Source organism: Sapajus apella, unplaced genomic scaffold (genome assembly GCF_009761245.1).
Source record: "Sapajus apella isolate SASKATOON/1434 unplaced genomic scaffold, GSC_monkey_1.0 scaffold1, whole genome shotgun sequence".
NCBI classification, from domain to species: Eukaryota; Metazoa; Chordata; class Mammalia; order Primates; family Cebidae; genus Sapajus; species Sapajus apella.
This window is the reverse complement of record NW_022436941.1, coordinates 8,879,426-8,899,509: the sequence shown is the minus strand read 5'-3', so window position 1 is coordinate 8,899,509 and position 20,084 is coordinate 8,879,426. Positions and strand designations below refer to the sequence as shown.

At 37.9% G+C, this 20,084-nt stretch overlaps 1 protein-coding gene across 1 annotated transcript in view; it reads right to left on the bottom strand.

Moving 5' to 3' along the window:
- Positions 1-20,084, bottom strand: part of MEIKIN (meiotic kinetochore factor) — a 120,234-nt gene that overhangs the window by 96,999 nt on the left and 3,151 nt on the right. Inside the window, exons 4-5 of the mRNA XM_032259635.1 lie at positions 19,224-19,284; positions 6,380-6,508 (exon numbers count right to left, since the gene is read on the bottom strand). Of these exons, the coding sequence (XP_032115526.1) occupies positions 6,380-6,508; positions 19,224-19,284 (190 nt within the window). The remainder of the gene's footprint in view (positions 1-6,379; positions 6,509-19,223; positions 19,285-20,084) is intronic.

Sequence of the window (20,084 nt, the reverse complement as noted above, 5' to 3'; positions counted from 1 at the left end):
GTACCCCAAAACCGAAAATGCAATAAAATAAATAAACGGGAAAAAAATAAATAAATAAATAAATAAATAAATATTTTTCAATCTTCACCCTCTTCTCACCCTCCAACCTCAAGCAAGCCCCAGTGTCTATTGTTCCCTTCTTTGTGTCCATGTGTACTCAATGTTTAGTTCCCACTTATAAATGAGAACATACGGTATTTGGTTTTCTGTTCCTGCATTAATTTGCTTAGGATAACAGCCTCCAGCTGCATCCATGTTGATGCAAAAGATATGATTTCATTCTTTTTTATGGCTGTGTAGTATTCTATGGTATATATGTACCACACTTTCTTTATACAGTCTACCACTGATGGGCATTTAGGTCAGTTCCACGTCTTTGCTATTGGGAAAGTGCTGCAACAAACATATGTGTTCATGTGTCTTTATAGAATGATTCCTTTGGAAATATATCCAAAGTAATGGGATTGCTGGGACAAATGACAGTTCTAGGTTTTGAGAAATCTGCAAACTTCTTTCCACATTGGCTGAACTAATTTATATTCCAGTTCCCCAACAATGTATAAGCTTTCGCTTTTCTCTGCAATCTCACAAACATGTTATTTTTTGACTTTTTAATAATAGCCACCTTGACTGGTATGAGATGGTATCTCATTGTGCTTTTTGATCTGCATTTCTCTAATGAGAAGAAGACATACTTCTTTAGTTTTCTTTATATTCATGTCCATTGCCCATTTTATAATGGGATTGTTTTTTGCTTGCTGATTTAAATCCCTTATAGATTCTGGATATTAGATCTTTGTTGGATGTATAGTTTGCAAATATTTTCTCCCATTCTGTAGGTTGTCTGTTTACTGTGTTGATGGTTTATTTTGCTGTGCAGAAGCTCTTCAGTTTAATTAGGTCCCATTTGTCAATTTTTGGTTTTGTTGCAATTGCTTTTGGAGTCTTTAAAAATGACCTGTCTTCAAGCTCACTAATTCTTTATTCTTCCTTAGCTAGTCTGCTGTTATATTGCTCTACTGAAGTTTTCTTTTATCTTTTTTTTTTTTTTTAAGAGAGGTCTTGCTTTGTCACCCAGGCTGGAGTGCAGTATCATAGCTCACTATAATGTCAAACTCCTAGGCTCACATGATCCTCTCACCTCAGCCTCCCAAAGCATTGGGATTACAGGAATGAGCCACTGTGCCTGGCCTCAGTTCAGTGATAGATATTCTTCAGGTCCAAAAATTCCTATTTTGTTCTTTCTTTTCAAAACTTTATTTTTGTTGAAATTCTTATTTTGTTCATTCATTATTCTTCTCAGCTTGTTGAGCATCTTTTTAATGATTATTTTGAATTAGTTATCAGAAAATTTGTATATCTCCATTTAATTAGGGTCAGCTTCTGTGGATTTATCTTATTCTTTGTTTGGACTACATTTCCCTGCTTCTTAATTTTCCTTGACTCTTGGTATCAGTATCTATGCATTAGACAAAACAGTCACTTCTCCCAGTCTTGCAGGCTGGCATTATACAGAAGACCCTTACCAATATAAGCCTACCCAGTGATCTCTCAAATCTTTGTGCTAGTTCAGACCATCATCTTTGTTCTTGTTAGCCTTGAGGCATTTAGAACATGACAGATCCTGTCAACATTCTAAAACAGGAGCGACAGAAGCTAGTCCCAAGAACATCTCTTGAAAAGTTAGAATATTGGACACACAGTCCAACTCTTTTTCTCCCCAAGGAGAAGCTAGAATCTGCTTTTTTTTTCTTTTTCCCACTGACTCTGCACTGAGCTAGGTAGAGGGCCTATGGCAAATGTTTGTGTCCTAGACCAAATTGTCATCTTTGTTCTCAGCAATCACCAGGCACCTTGGACATGTTGGGTCCCATCAGCACTCTAAGACTGGCAAGACAGAAGTCAGTTGCCTCAGGCATCCTTCAGAGAATTCAGAACACTGGATGTATCATCCAGTCCCTTATCCTGTTCTTCCCCTCAGGGAGAAGCTGAAAGCTGAGGTATGGGTTTCCTTCCAATTATATGGTGCTGTGCTAGGAGTAGGAATTATGGTGAGGACATCTCAGATTTTCCTACTGGCTTTGATGTGGCTGGTCCCATGCTTGCCAGGGTGCAAGAACCTGTCAACTGTTTTCTGAATTTCTCTCAAAGGGAATTGGTCCATGTATTGCTGTTGAATTGGTGTGTCCATAAGGAGTTGGCAGGTCCACAGCTTCCTGTTTCAACATCTTGCTGACACCATTCCCACATTTTGTTTTGTTTTGATAACTCTTTTTAATGTTAGAGGCTGTCCTCAGAAACCTGGTGATCCTTGGCTCTCTGTTCATATTTAAAAGTGGGTCCTAAAAGGCTAAGTGGTATCCTTATGGCCTAGGTGGGGCTTGTCATACAGTTGGCTTCACTGTAGGGTCTTCTGCCTGGTCAGTTTCACTGAGGACTCCTGAGGTCAGTATTTTAGATATTTTCTTCTAGGGTAATCAGTTCCTGAGAAAATAATCTTCCATTTTCTCAACAGAAGGTTCAAGTCTGGGAAGCTGACAGAGAAATGGGCTGCTGGGATAGGGTGGAAATAAGCATTGAGTGAGCAGATCCCATAATTTAGGATGTACACTTTTACTTAATTCCCTCTCCTACATTCAGTACATTATCTGCAGCAGTCAGCTTTGGCAGTATAGTAACCACAAAATCTCAGTGGCACAAAGTGAAAAGCATTTATTTCTTGTTCCCATGTCTATTAGTTGGCTCAGGTAACTCAGATTACAGGTCTGCAGATCAGCTGGGGCAGCTCTCTGCAGTGAGCGGATTGCCTGGGCTGCTCTACTCTGTAACTCTCATTCTGGCGTTCCACAAGAGAGGCAGCAGCTAATTAGGATACAGTGTCATGATAATGGCAAAAGTGCAAGAAGACAAGCCCAACCATTTAAGCAATTTCAAAGGTTTTCTTAAATTTGGTTTGTTGCTGAAAGCAAGTGATGTGGCCAATCTCAAAGCCAAAGAGTGGAAAAGTATACTCCACCCATCATGAAGGTATGAATACAATACTACAGAGAAATGAATAATTGGAACTGACATTTCAAAATACCACAGTATCACTGCGATTAACACTACCTAGTATTCTCCGGTCTAGAGTCTCTGTTTATTTATTTATTTATTTTTCCCATTTATTTATTTTATTGCATTTTAGGTTTTGGGGTACATGTGAAGAACATGCAAGATTGTTACATAGATACACACGTGGCAGTGTGATTTGCTGCCTTTCTCCCCATCACCTACATCTGGCATCTCTCCCCTTGCTATCTCTCCCCAGCTCCCCACCTCCCACCGTCCCTCCCCTATTTCCCCCCAACTGACCCCAGTGTGTAGTGCTCCCCTCCCTGTGTCCATGTGTTCTCATTGTTCAACACCCACGTATGAGTGAGAACATGCAGTGTTTGATCTTCCGCTCTTCTGTCAGTTTGCTGAGAATGATGGTTTCCAGGTTCATCCATGTCCTTAGAAAGGACACAAACTCATCATTTTTGATGGCTGCATAATATTCCATGGTGTATATATGCCACATTTTCCCTGTCCAGTCTATCATCGATGGGCATTTGGGTTGGTTCCAGGTCTTTGCTATTGTAAACTGTGCTGCAATGAACATTCATGTGCACGTGTCCTTATAGTAGAACGATTTATAATCCTTTGGGTATATACCCAGTAATGGGATTGCTGGGTCAAATGGAATTTCTATTTCTAGGTCCTTGAGGAATCGCCACACTGTTTTCCACAATGGTTGAACTAATTTACACTCCCACCAACAGTGTAAAAGTGTTCCTATTTCTCCACATCCTCTCCAGCATCTGTTGTCTCCAGATTTTTTAATGATCTCCATTCTAACTGGCGTGAGATGGTATCTCAATGTTGTTTTGATTTGCATTTCTCTGATGACCAGTGATGATGAGCATTTTTTCATATGTTTGTTGGCCTCAGGTATGTCTTCTTTTGTAAAGTATCTGTTCATATCCTTTGCCCACTTTTGAATGGGATTGTTTGTTTTTTTCTTGTAAATCTGTTTTAGCTCTTTGTAAATTCTGGATATCAACACTTTGTCAGATGGGTAAACTGCAAAAATTTTTTCCCATTCTGTTGGTTGCCGATTCACTCTAATGACTGTTTCTTTTGCTGTGCAGAAGCTGTGAAGTTTGATTAGGTCCCATTTGTCTATTTTGGCTTTTGTTGTCAATGCTTTTGGTGTTTTGGTCATGAAGTCCTTGCCTACACCAATGTCCTGAATGGTTTTGCCTAGATTTTCTTCCAGGGTTTTTATGGCATTACGTCTTATGTTTAAGTCTTTAATCCATCTGTAGTTAATTTTAGTGTAAGGTGTCAGGAAGGGGTCCAGTTTCTGCTTTCTGCATATGGCTAGCCAGTTTTCCCAACACCATTTATTAAACAGGGAATCCTTTCCCCATTGCTTGTTTTTGTCAGGTTTGTCAAAGATCAGATGGTTGTAGATATGTTGCGTTGCGTCCGAGACCTCTGTTCTGTTCCATTGGTCTATATCTCTGTTTTGGTACCAGTACCATGCTGTTTTGATTACTGTAGCCTTGTAGTATAGTTTGAAATCCGGTAGTGTGATGCCTCCCGCTTTGTTCTTTTTGCTTAGAATTGACTTGGCTATGCGGGCTCTCTTTTGGTTCCATATGAAGTTTAAGGTGGTTTTTTCCAGTTCTGTGAAGAAGGTCATTGGTAGCTTGATGGGGATAGCATTGAATCTGTAAATTACTTTGGGCAGTATGGCCATTTTCATGATATTGATTCTTCCTAATCTTGAACATGGAATGTTTCTCCATCTGTTTGTGTCCTCTCTTATTTCATTGAGCAGTGGTTTGTAGTTCTCCTTGAAGAAGTCCTTTATGTTCTTTGTTCGTTGTATTCCTAGGTATTTTATTCTCTTTGTGGCAATTGTGAATGGAAGTTTGTTCTTGATTTGGCTCTCTTTAAGTCTGTTATTGGTGTATAGGAATGCATGTGATTTTTGCACATTGATTTTGTATCCTGAGACTTTGCTGAAGTTGCCTATCAGTTTCAGGAGATTTGGGATCTTCTAGATATACAATCATGTCGTCTGCAAATAGAGACAATTTGACTTCCTCCTTTCCTATTTGAATACCCTTTATTTCTTTTTCTTGTGTGATTGCTCTGGCAAGAACTTCTAGTACTACATTGAATAGGAGTGGTGAGAGAAGGCATCCTTGTCTAGTGGCACATTTCAAGGGGAATGCTTCCAGTTTTTGCCCATTCAGTATGATATTGGCTGTTGGTTTGTCGTAAATAGCTTTTATTATTTTGAGACATGTTCCATCAATACCTAGCTTGTTGAGGGTTTTTAGCATAAAAAGCTGTTGAATTTTGTCAAAATTCAAAAATGTCAAAATGTCAAAAATTTCTCTGCATCAATTGAGATAATCATGTGGTTTTTGTCTTTGGTTCTGTCTATATGGTGAATTACGTTTATAGACTTGCATATATTGAACCAGCCTTGCATCCCCGTGATGAAGCCTACTTGATCATGGTGGATAAGCTTTTTGATGTGCTGTTGCAATTGGCTAGAGTCTCTGTTTTAATACATTCTAAAGAATAAATCTCCTGGCTCCCTTTGAGCAGTAAAGAAGCAGTTCATCACATCTTTCATGTTTTTAACATCTATTAATAAGTATTTGGAACAACCAAATTATGAGCTCTTCTGTGACACCATAGTGCAAATTGGCTGTTTCTAGGGTATTCACATTGTTGGTTTAGGACTCTGATTTCTTAGGTCTGCTGTATCAATCCAACTGATCTCTAACTTTCCAAACTTGGTACTTTATTTTTCCCAATTATCTTTGTCCTTTTGAGTGTATTATTTTAAAGAAAAAGCTGTTTTCTGCCATTGCAAGATGGTAGAGTAAGGCATGTATTTGATCTGCCATCATTAACCAAAGGCTGCATTTATATGTATAATAAATGTAAATAACTCTTAATTTGTGGAGAAAATTCAAGCAGGGACTTGGCCTAGCCAACATTTAAGTTACTTGCTGAAAAGAAAGAGAAGTGCAGGAAAAAAAGATAACCCACGGTTCAAGAGAACAAGTATACATTCATTAGGTGCAAAATTCATTAATAATTGGATGTGCATTACATATAAATGCTAAATGATATTTCTTCATCCTTCCTGGATCTACTCTTGCTCTACTGTGTGACTGGGAATGAAATACAATGGGCAATGGTCAAGGAAGTGAGGTGTTGGTGAGGAAGAAGAGTGTGCCTTCTTTAAAGGGACATTTATTCATTGGAGGATTTGTGGACAAAGGAATAATTTTTATAGTAGAGCAATTTAAGGTTGGAATTACTTTCTTACCTAAATAATCTGATTTTCTGAACAGTTCAGGTGATGGGAAGTTCTCTTCAAAACTCTCGTATTCTGTATAAGAGTCTGTGATTGAATAGTTCCGATGAGAACTGGCTATATCATGCTGCAAATTTAATCCTGTAGAATAAAGGAGCAAACAAAATAGATAAAATGTTTTGATACAAAACAGATGTGAAATCCTAAAAATTAAAATGTATGGAAATGGACATGCTTAGTTATATATTATTACTATGAATGTAAAACTGCTTCTACATATAACTAAAAAGGGATAATATTTTAAACGATTTTAATTTGACCTTAGACAATTGTTCTATTTTTGATGGTGATAAATTCATTATAATACTCTTTCATTGTTTTTGAAAGTTTTACAACTTACTCCTTTTCTCTACTTTGGTTCAGTCATAATTCTTCGCTCAAAAATTTAAGTTTTATATATAAGTAATCCACTAATTGTAAGCTAACTAGCTGAGGAAAGGGTGATTCCAGTTATTTCATCTAAAAAACAATGAGCCTACACATACACAAATAGGTTAAAGGAACTTAATAAGAGAGCATAGAAATAGATTCACACATAGACGAGCAACTGATTTTTGACCAATGTGTAAAGGCAATTCAGTGGAGAAAGCACAGTCTTTTAAACAAAATGTGCCAAAACAACTAGGTATCCATATGAAAAAACAAAATAAAAAAAAAGCTTGCACTCATACCTTACATCATGGAAATAAATTAACTCTAAATGCATCTAGATCTAAATGTAACTCCTAAAACTTCTTTTAAAAAGGGAGAAAATTGTGACACTGAGTTATGCAAAGAATTTTTTGATATAACACTAAAAATGATTCATAAAACAATAGCACTGATAAATTGGACTTTACCAAAATTTAAAACTTCTCTTCAAAAGAGACTATTACAAGACAAGCTACAGATAGGGAGAAAATATTTGCAAGTGGACTGAAATCCAGAACGTAAAGAACTGGCTGGGCACGCAGCACTTTTGGAGGCCAAGGGGAGAGGGCCATTTGAGCCCAGGAGTTTGAGACCAGCCTGGGCAACACAGTGGGACCCCAGCTCTATAAAAACAAAAAACAAGGAAAACCATAATATAAAGAACTATGAAAACTCAATAATAAGAAAACAAATCCTCAATAAGAAAATGGACAAAATAATTGAACAGAGAATTTTCCCAGACTCAGAGGTCTTAAAGTCATTCTTATGGGAGTGAACTAGAATGAAGAACTGTTCAATAAATGGTGGTGACAGAACACAGTACTAAAAGTTGAGGAGAACCAGAGGTTTGGCTAAGAAAAGGGAAAATGTGCTCTGCTATATTTAGTCTGCATTTATTAAACATTTCCAATATGACAGGATAGAAATCAACACTGAAAGAAACTGGTTGCAGGGGTCTAGGGTGGTAAGTAAGAGATCAAAGGGGAGCATTATTCTGAAAACCTATTATATCCTGCCCTGGAACTAACTTACACCTACCTCTGCTCATCCATTACCTACCTGAGACAAATAACTCTTTGTCCTTCCTCCCTTGACCTCACCACAACTTTTTCTCCTATGCCAACTCCCTTGTTAAAAATGAGAATTGTTTCCCATCTGGCCATCTTCTCCAACTGCCTCTGCAACACATACATTGATTGACTCAATCTACCATCCTTCTCCATATCCTCAGCTGCCAAGAGTAGTAGGCTGTCCCTCTGAGCATCCTTTGCTTTCCCTTCTCCAACTGCCCTAGAGTGTCCTGTCCCTATCCTTGCTAACTTTTATCCTTCTCAAACTGTCTTCATCCTTCCCGTCTAGATGTTGTATCTGTCTTGCCTTCCATTTCTCAAAATTTTATGAATACATCTCATAGCTGAGCTATCCTTAACACTAAGCCCCAGAACTCAAGCCAGGCTGAGAAATAAGGAAAACACACCATCTGGGTAGTTAAGTAGAGAAAATAATAAATGTTAACGCTGTATCATTGGGAGGTTAATGCTGTATCAGTGTGACAAGTTAGAAACATAAATGCAATTGAAAATACATTGTTATCAGTACCATTTCTTCTGAAACTACTCCAAACAATCCAAAAAGAGGGAATCCTTCCCAAATCATGTTATGAGACCAACATAATCCTGATACCAAAACCCGGCAGAGACTCGCAAGGAAATAAAACTTCAGGCCGATATTCATGATGAACACAGATGCAAAAATCTTCAATAAAATACTGGCAAACCAATTGCAACAGCACATCAAAAAGCTTATCTGCCATGATCAAGTAGGCTTCATCCTGGGGATGCAAGGCTGAAAGTCTATAAACAAAATTCACCACATAAACAGAACCAAAGACAAAAACCACATGATTACCTCAAAAGGTGCAGAGAAGGCATTTGACAAAATTCAGCAGCCCTTTATGCTAAAAACCCTCAATAAACTAGGTATTGATGGAATGTATCTCAAAATAATAAAAGCTATTTATGACAAATCAACAGCCAATATCATACTGAATAGGCAAAACTGGAATCATTCCCTTTGATATCTGGCACTAGACAAGGATGCCCTCTCTCACCACTCCTATTCAATATAGTATTGCAAGTTCGAGCCAGAGCAATAAGGCAAGAAAAAGAAATAAAGCATATTCAACTAGGAAAGGAGGAAATCAAATTGTCTCTATTTGCAGATGACATGATTGTATATTTAGAAGACCCCATCATCTCAGCCCAAAATCTCCTTAAACTGATAAGCAACTTCAGCAAAGTCTCAGTATACAAAGTCAATGTGCAAAAATCACAAGCATTCCTATACACCAGTAACAGACTTAAAGAGAGTCAAATCAAAAACAAACTGCCATTCACAATTGCTACAAAGAGAATAAAATACCTAGGAATACAAGGAACAAGTAATGTAAAGGACCTCTTCAAGGAGAACTACAAACCACTGCTCAACGGAATAAGACAGGACAGAAACAGATGGAGAAACATTCCATGTTCATGATTAGGAAGAATCAATATCGTGAAAATGGCCATACTGCCCAAAGTAATTTACAGATTCAACACTATCCCCATCAAGCTACCAATGACTCTCTTCACAGAACTGGAAAAAAACACCTTAAACTTCATATGGAACAAAAAGAGAGCCCACATAGCCAAGTCAATTCTAAGCAAAAGGAACAAAGTCGGAGGCATCACACTACCGGACTTCAAACTATACTACAAGGCTACAGTAATCAAAACAGCATAGTTCTGGTACCAAAACAGAGATATAGACTGATGGAGCAGAACAGAGGCCTCAGAGGCAACGCCACACATCTACAACCATCTGATCTTTGACAAACCTCACAAAAACAAGCAATGGGGAAAGGATTCCTTGTTTAATAAATGGTGTTGGGAAAACAGGCTAGCCATATGCAGAAAGCAGAAACTGGACCCCTTCCTGACACCTTACACTAAAATTAACTACAGACGGTTTAAAGACTTAAACATAAGACCTAACACCATAAAAACCCTAGAAGAAAATCTAGGCAAAACCATTCAGGATATAGGCATAGGCAAGGACTTCATGACTAAAACACGAAAAGCATTGGCAACAAAAGCCAAAATAGACAAATGGGACGTAATCAAACTCCACAGCTTCTGCACAGGAAAAGAAACAGTCTTTAGAGCGAATCGGCAACCAACAGAATGGGAAAAAATTTTTACAATCTACTCATCTGACAAAGGTCTAATAATATCCATAATCTACAAATAACTAAAACAGATTTACAAGAAAAAAAACAAACAAGCTCATTCAAAAATGAGTGAAGGATATGAGCAGACACTTTTCAAAAGAAGAAATATATGAGGCCAACAAATATATGAAAAAATGCTCATCATCACTGGCCATTAGAGAAATGCAAATCAAAACTACATTGAAATACCATCTCACTCCAGTTAGAATGGTCATCATTAAAAAATCTGGAGACAACAGATGCTGGAGAGGATGTGGAGAATTAGGAACACTTTTATACTGTTGGTGGGAGTGTAAATTAGTTCAACCATTGTGGAAGACAGTGTGGCGATTCCTCAAGGACCTAGAAATAGAAATTCCATTTGACCCAGCAATCCCATTACTGGGTATATACCCAAAGGATTATAAATCGTTCTATTATAAGGACACATGCACACGAATGTTCATTGTGGCACTGTTTACAATAGCAAAGACTTGGAACTAACCCAAATGTCCTTGGATGATAGACTGGACAAGGAAATGTGGCACATATACACCATGGAATGCTATGCAGCCATAAAAAATGATGAGTTCATGTCCTTTGTAGGGACATGGATGAACCTGGAAACCATCATTCTCAGCAAACTGACACAAGAACAGAAAATCAAACACCGCATGTTCTCACTCATAGGTGGGTGTTGAACAATGAGAACACATGGGCACAGAGAGGGGAGCATCACACACTGGGGTCAGTTGGGGGGAAATAGGGGAGGGATGGGGGGTGGAGTTGGGGAAGGATAACATGGGGAGAAATGCCAGATATGGGTGATGGGGAGGAAGGCAGCAAACCACACTGCTATGTATGCCTATGTAACAATCTTACATGTTCTTCACATGTACCCCAAAACCTAAAATCAATAAAAAAAAATAACTGGTTTGGGATTACCAGATGTCCTACATTTTAGCAAGAATATTAGAAACTGGGGCCAGAGAAGTGGCCCAAATTGTCCCTCCTGGTCTCTCTTTCCATGCTTCACAACATAACCCATATTTATTTACTATTTTTAATTTAATTTCACTTTTAGAGTTGGGGTCTCACTTTGTTGTTCAGGCTGGAGTGCAGTGGCACAATCATGGCTCACTATAACCTCAAACTTCTGGGCTCAGGCAATCCTGTCTCACCTTCCCAAGTAGCTGGGACTACAGGTGTCTACTACCATGCCTGGCTAATTTTAGAATTTTTTTTTTTATAGAAATGGGTGTCTTGCTATGTTGCCCAGGCTGGTCTTGAACTCCTGGCCTCAAGTGAGCCTCCTACCTTGGCCTCCCAAAGTGCTGGGATTATAGATGCAGGCCACTGTACCTGGCCCCATATTCATTTATTAATTACATTTTATTCATTTATTTAACTTTCCTGTGAAGTTTTGCAAATGGCTTCCTCAATTCTCCAATCTTAAGCCTTTTTTCCTTCTAGAACCATGCTTATATCCTTTCTGGTTCCAGTCACATATTTTGGGTCAGACAGTCTAGTCCTAGCACTGTACTTTTAATATCACCTGTAGTGACTTCAGAGACTTCTTTGAAGCCACAAGACCATCTGGTTCAATACCAATATTTTGAATCTAATCACTATTCTAGAACATTCTCAATATTAAATATCTTAAAGATGGCTTAAATACTTTTTTAATTTAAATAAATGTACGGAAAACAAAAATCTTTTTTTTTTTTTTCTTCTAAAACCTACCACCAGGCATGGTGGGGCACACCTGTGGTCACAGTTTCTCAGGAGGCTGAGGCAGGAGGATTGCTTGAGTTCAGGATTGCAGTGCATTGTGATTGCACCTGCAACAGCCTGAGCCACAAAGACCAGTTTTTTGTGTGTGTGTGTGTGTCTTTTTTTTTTTTTTTTTGAGAGAGAGTCTTGTTCTGTTGCCCAAGCTGCAGTGCAGTGGTACAATCTCAGCTCATTGCAACTTCCGCCTTCCAGCGATTCGAGTGATTCTCCTGCCTCAGCCTCCTGAGTAGCTGGGATTGCAGGGGCACGCCACCACACCCAGCTAATTTTTGTATTTTTAGTAGAGATGGGGTTTAACCATGTTGGCCGGGCCAGCCTCAAACTCCTGGGCTCAAGTGACCTGCCCACCTCGGCCTCCCAAATGCTGGGATGACAGGCATGAGCCACCGTATCCAGCCACAAGACTATTTCTTTTCTTCTCTTTTTTTTTTTTTTTTGGCGGCATGGGGGAAGGAGTTTCGCCCTTTTGCCCAGGCTGGAGTGAACTGGTGTACTCTTGGTTCACCATAGCCTCTGTCTCCATGTTCAGGCAATTCTCCTGCCTCAGCCTCCTGAGTAGCTGGGATTGTTGGCACCTGCCACCACGCCTGGCTAATTTTTGTATTTTTAGTAGGATTACAGGAGTGAGCCACTACGCCTGGCCAGCAAGACCCAGTTTTTAAAAAAACAAAATAAAAAATAGGCCGGTGCTGTGGTTAGTGCCTGTGATCCCAGCATTTTGGGAGTCCAGGCTGGAGGCTCATCTGAGATCAGGAGTTCAAGACCAGACTCACCAACATGGTGAAACCCCGTCTCTACTAAAGGTACCAAAAATTAGCCAGGTGTAGTGGTGGGCGTTTGTGACCCCAGCTGCTTGGGAGGCTGGGACAGGAGGATCGCTTGAGCCTGGGTGGGTGGAGGATGTGGTGAGCTGAAATCACACTATTTATTGTACTTCAGCCTGGGCAACAGAAGCAAAATTCCTCCTCAAAATAAAACAAAAACAAAATAAAAAATAAACCTACCAACTATTTGTAAAATACATATTTTTTAATCAAATTATTCATTGTTAAAATGATAAATAGTTCTACAAGGCTTATAGTTTGTCTCATACCTCCCCATCATAATTTCTTACTCTCTAGAGACAATTACTTTCAACTCCATTAAAAGTTTCTTTTGATAGGCACCTCCTTTACATTTCTAAATTAAATGTATTCAATGTTTCTATTATTATGACTATTCAAATATACCCATAGCCAAGCCCTATATCGTGAGCCACATTCATCACCTTTTTGCTACAATTTCTTTTCGAGTTATTCATTACCTAATTTTAAAATTTGTTTTCTAAGTACTTATTAAGTATTAATACTACGTACTATTTTGTACCAATGTTTTTTTTCTTTTTGAGACAGAGTTTCACTCTGTTACCCAGGCTGAAGTGCAGTGGTGGGATCTTAGATTACAGCCACCTCTGCCTCCCGAGTTCAAGCGATCCTTCCACCTCAGCCTCCTAAGTAGCTGGGATTACAGGTGCGTGCCACCATGACTGGCTAATTTTTTGTATTTTTAGTAGAGATGGGATTTCGCCATGTTGGCCAGGCTGGTCTTAAACCCCTGACCTCAGGTAATCCCCTCACCTTGGCCTCCCAAAGTGCTGGGATTACAGGCATGAGCCACAGCACCTAGCCTTGTTCCAACTTTTTACAAGTATATAAATTTCCTCTCAATACTTTAAAAAACATCAGGTTATCTATTTTTTCTTTTCTTCCCTCTCCTTCTTTTTTTCTTTTTTTAAACTAGTATAGCTATTGGAGATCTCAATCCATTTGCTCAAATTTGGATTGTTTGTCCTCTACACATCCTACACAGTTGTCTTCTTGGGATTTTCTTTTACCATTATCCTAAGAAATTAACATATTTCCTGTATTAGGTAAGAGCCTTTGATTCCTAGATCTCATGATCTCTTCTTTATTATTTCCTGGTTTTCTTGGAACATCTGCTTCACTTCTGAGAAAAGGTACAAAGAAGATGTGTCTAAAAATTCCTTTATCCTAACATTTATGAGTGATAGTTTGGCTGAGTAAGAATTCTAGGTTAGTATATTTAAGAGACTGATTCAATTTTTTGATGTGTGACAGCTTTTTTTTCTGAGACAGAGTTTCATTCTTGTTGCCCAGGCTGGAGTACAATGGCACAATCTCAGCTCACCACAACTTCCACCTCCCAGGTTCAAGCAATTCTCCTGCCTCAGCCTCCCAAGTAGCTGAGATTACAGGTATGTGCCATCACTCCTGGCTAATTTTGTATTTAGTAGAGACGGGGTTTCTCCATGTTGGTCAGGCTAGTCTTGAACTCCCAACCTCAATGATCCTCCCGCCTCGGCCTCCCTAAGTGCTCAGATTACAGGCATTAGCCACTGCACCTGGCTTACGTGTGACAGTTTTTAAACCTCACTGTTCTCTTCCTCTTCCCACTTCACATCTGGGTGACAAGAGAGCCTTGATGTTCCATCTTTTGGTAATGGTTGCAAGTTCAAACCATGCACAGGAAGCCTCAACCTGGTCCCATCCTCTAAACATCATGAAAACTCCAGGCCAGTTCTCCTTCCCCTGCATTCTCAAGTCATTTTGAGTCCTGCTTGGAGTCACCTTTCTCCCGAGAAGGGCTCATTATATGAGTACTATACTTTTTCATACCTTCTTAGTGTGTGGATGGCATTGAAATCCAGGACAATTTTTGAGTGGGGGCCCATCTTGACTCTACAAAATCAGTGTTCTTCAGAATTCTGAATATTTTTCTCCCCATCATGTTCTACCTTCTGGAGATGTTCTTCAGAAATCCAATGCCACTCATATTCTTGATTGCTTATGGCAACTGATTATTTTTTCTCTGGAAAACTAATAAATTTCTCCATCTTGAGGATTTAAACATTGTATAATGTTATAACTTCGCATTTTTTTTTAAATTTATTGTAGTGAGCACAGTTTGCACCAGCCAAATTTGACTCCCAGTATCTCCATTCATACTATTCAGAATCTGAATGGCTTTCAGCAAATATACTCATGACCATTTTTAATTCTAGGAAATTTTCTAGCTTTCTGTGCTTAATAATTTTCCTTCTGTTTATAATGTCTGAACTGCTGTTTTTTAGATATTAGAATCATTGGACTCATCTTTTTTCTTTTTAAAATAAGAACTTTATTGAGATATAATTCACGTCATAAATTTTTTTTTTTTTTTTTTTTTTTGAGTTGGAGTCTTGCACTCTTGCCTAGGCTGGACTGCAATGGCGTAATCTTGGCTCACTGCAACCTCTGCCTCCTGGGTTCAAGCAATTCTCCTGCCTCAGCCTCCCAAGAAGCTGGGATTACAGGTGCACACTGCCACACCTGGCTAATGTTCTGTATTTTAGTAGAGACAGGGTTTCACCGTGTTGCCCAGACTGGTCTTGATCTCCTGAGCTCAGGCAATCCACCCGCCTCAGCCTCCCAAAGTGCTGGAATTACACGTATGAGCCACCATGCCCGGCCAAAACTCACCCTTTTGAAGTGTACAATCAGTAGGTTTTTCGTATACTTATGGAATTGTGTCACCACTGACACTATTTCTATCTTTAATCTTCTCTTTTATGTTTGTTCAAATTATTGGAATAGTTCCTTAAATTTATCATCCAATTCTACAGAATGTTTTTTGATTTCATATTTTTATTTTTTTAAATGAATTCTTTTAGTGCTGAATGCTTTTTATAGGAGCCTGCACTTGTTTCATGGACACAACATTTTTTCATCATCTTGATATTAATATGTGGCTTTTTAAAAGATTTATTTTTCTTGTATTGTCTGTGTCCTTCAAGTTTTTTTTTTTTTTTTTTTTTTGGATCTGTTATTTTAAATGTTTGCTTCAAATGTCTGGTAATTCTTGAAGGTTCAAGAATGAGGTACCAAAATGGCATAATAACTGGGGCTTAGGAAGAAGTGGATTTTACTGAAGAGTATTTAGACAGGGACCAGGCCATACTGCCAGAACACACAAATTCCACAGTCTTCTCCTGGGCACACAAGAGGAATCCTCTAATCTTCTAATTGGAATGTATTTGCCTGAGTGTGTTAGGGGTCTGGGGATTTCACATCAAAATATAAGACTTTCATTTAACTCCCTTCCTCCCTAGCCACTGCTAGTTTTCAGTACAGTATCCTTGAATCCAGTCCCTCTGCTTCAATATCTTAGACTACCAGGGTGGGAAGAAGCATAGTTGCCTGGCCATAGTGTGTTAGGGAAAGGATCAAAGCATCTAACTGCTACTTTTAAAGAGTCCAAAAAATATATTTTTTTAAAGATTTCCTCCAGGAATATGTAATGCCTCTAATTCCTGAATCTTTAGCCTGAATCAGTTTGTTTCTTGGTTTGTCTCTACTCTAGATGCCTAGTTTTCAGCCTTTTTTTTTTTTTTTTTTTTAAGATTTGTTAGGTCAATTACAATTCATTAATCTACCTTCCAAATTCCAAACTTTCATTAATTATCTCTTTCAGTTGAGGTCTCTTCTTTTTGAACCTATGGCCTTACAACATTTTTATGCCTTTATTGACGTCTTAGTAGGGTTTCAGAAAAGAGAAGTAAATGTGTTTTCAATCTTCAACATTAAATATAAATCCTTAATTTTTCAATGTGTTATAAAGTTACTAGATTCTGAGGTAGAATTAAAACAATAAATCATATGTCATATGTTAACTAGAATTCTGTGGGCTGCTCAAAACTTAGCCCATCACAATATTTTATTGTGGGAAAAACTATTTCAAGTTTCAAATATCAATTAGCAAATGAACTCTTAGAATACAAGCAGTTTGTAAGTTAGTTTATTCTCTATTTCCTTATACCTTTCAAACATCAACTTGATAAACCTAGTAATCAAGGACATTTTTCATATATTTAAACTATGATTTTAGAAAATACTGATTATGGTTAAACAGTATTTTCTCTAACTAAAGTACAAGACCCAACCAACAAGCATCTGAAACACTCGACAATTATCTGAACCTGTATTATCTTTAAAACTGTATTCCAAGCATGGGATAGGAAGATAAAAGGTAGTGCTAATTCTCAATGGCTTTAAAGCCATTTTCCTCCTTTTCAAGAGTAAAAGACAGACAAAAACAATTACACTGTGGTTTTGAGTCTTTTGACAGAAGTATACAGAGTGCCACAGAACTACCAGGATAGAACAAGTCACCTAGAAAAAGAGAACAGGTCAGGAGAGGATTCCCAGGAGAAATGGCTCCTGAATTTATTTTTGGAAAAGTTAATAAGGCAAAGAAGGGAGAGTAAGGAGAGAAAAGCATTTCCTGAGCACATCCTATGTTCTTTTGCACTGCACTCTAGGAAATATTCCTCTAGTCTATTTTCTAGCTTACTAGTTTTAGCTGAATTAATTCCAATATTAGGCTCTTTTGTTAAGTTTTTAATCTGATAATATTTTTAGTTCCCAGGGACTATAATTTTTTTATAGCAGCCTGCTATATTATGGATCCAGCGGCCTCTTGTATCTAGAGATATTTAGTTTTGTTCCATTTCCTCAAATGTTAGGTCTGTTTGCTGCATTTGTTGCCTCTTTTCCATAGAACTGGTTTTCTTCAAAAGTTTGGCTATTCCTCGTTGTCTTATTCATGTCTCTGAGAATCTGTTTATATGGCAGTAAGTAAAAATTATGAAATAGTGGCTTGCTTCTGGAGATTTTGGAAGAGTGATGAGACATTCTGGGAACTTGTGTTCTAGGTGGAGATATCCTGTATTTTCCAGGTATTATAGGTTACATGGGGACACTGCCCTAACTGGCCAGTGTCCACACTGGAAGTCTGCCGTATCAGAAGTCCCACTTCAGAGAGGCATACTAACTTTATTATGGAGTTAACAAACATAAGAATTGCCTATGTCTTTTACTTTTTTCTTCCTCTGCTATCATGTGGCAGTATGGAGTTAATTCAGACTCTCCTCTGTTTTTCAACCTAGCCCCAACATTCACCCATAAGAGCCAGCTCCCCTGATTGTTCACTTTGCTTGGGGTAATTCTCAGGGTCTTCTCCTGGCAGCAGGCACTGGTAGTTGCCAGAGTTTCCAATATAAGAAGGATATAATGAAAAAGGGACCAGATATTTCAAATATAGTTCTTAGCCCATCACCTTGACAATTCCTTCAAGACATCTTCTATCACAGTCTTTTGCATTTACTGATCAAGGATTTAGTGTATTTCTAAAGCTACTTTTACCACTGCAGTGGTTTTTTTCTGCTCTTGATATGTTCACCAATCTTGTCTCATTTGCTTTTAAGAATTCCTCTGTATTTCTGATGTGCTGGTGGCATCCTTGTTTTCAAAGTAATTTTGATTATACCAATATGCAGATGGCTCACAAATTTCTATCTCCAGCCCTCCATATCTAACTACCTGTTTGATATTACTACTTAGTCATCTTAAATGCACTCATAACTTAATATACTAAAAACTGAATTTCTATTCTTTTCCTCAAACCAGCTTTTCTTTCAGTGAATGGTACTACCTTGTATCCAGCTATACAAGCCAGAAACAGTAGTCATCTTTGACACTTCCATCGCCTTCACTATTCATTTGCCAAATCCTGTCTCATTACCTAAAACAACCATCGTATCAACAACCTTCTTTCCATTTCCAGTGTCACCATCCTAGTAGAAGGTGCATGATTTCTCCCCTAAACTACTTGAACAGCCTCTTAACTGCACTCCTGATTCTTTCCAGTCCTTCTTCCACACTGCAGCAAAAGTGATCATATCAATCTCTATTAAAATGACTTCAATGACTTCCTGCTACTCTGAATATAAACATCAATTTCTTTTTATGTAGACTACAAGGCTATGCAGGGCCTCAAACTGGTTATCTAATCCTGTCTTACAATCACATTTCCTCCCACTCTCTGTACTGCAATCATACTGGCCTTCTTCAGTTACTCAACACATAATGCTCAGTCTCACATTAGAGGTTCCCTCTGCCTGAATTTCTCTTTACTCATCTCTGCAAAGTTAATTTCTACTCTCCTTCAGATGTTAATTCAATTACCATTCCCTCATGGAAGTCTTCCCTAATTTCTCTAACTAAACTCAATTACTCACACTCAAGTCAATCTCTTTTATAGTGCTTATCACAACTGTAATATCACATTTACTGGCATGCGCCTAAAGGCTTTCAGGATGAGATCTACAGCACAGTCAGAAGGATTCACTTTGGAGTAGGAAAAAGACGCCTCTTCCACTGAGATGGGAAGATGGGGAGAGCTATGAATGGATGCTTATGTTTGGAGGAAAGAGAGAAAGCTGAGGGAGTTCACATCAGACAGTCTTACCTGATACTAGTTCGCTATTTGGTGAACTACTATCAACCTGGAGGGTATCAGTAACTGATTCCTAAGGGAAATAAGAATTAAAAATACAGCAAAATTATGAGATTGACCATTTTTATATTATAATCTTGTACCATATTGATTTGATTAGCTTGGAAACATCAACTTGGATATGTTTCATATATATAATATTTTCATTCAGTTTATTGTTCAGATTTAATCTGATATTTAACATTAAACCTAAAAATAAATATTAAATTATAATACTATGAGCATATCTTGTAAACAACAATATGCTAGTCAACTAACTACTGTGGGATGACAGCAAATAGAAGATAGAGGTGAATACTTTTCTGGTTCCTTCATGGGGAGGGGCTTTTTTTCCATCTATAGAGGGAAATATATAAATCAAAATTTAAAAAAACTGTTAAGTCTAAAATACTAGAAATAAAATTAAAGGCAAGTAAACAAATATGGAAACGTTGGTTATATATGTGTGTACAAAAGTATAACTATCTTTAATATATAATAGACATTTCACAAAAAAGTACAAATGGCCAATAATTTGAGAAAAAAAAATCAACTTCCCCAGCATTCAAAGAAATGAAAAGTAAAACAACATGCTACTTTTCATCTATCTATCTATCTATATTTCACATATACACACACACACATATATAAAAAAGTTTCAGGTAAGTTGGTGCTGATTTATCAACATGAATCAAAAACTTGAAACATGATCCAACCTGTGATCCACTGCAAAGTATTTATCTTAGGGTAACAATGTGAGGTACAACAAAAAATTTTTGTAACAGAATGTCTATGGATATCAATAACAGCAATACCTAGGACACAATCTCAATT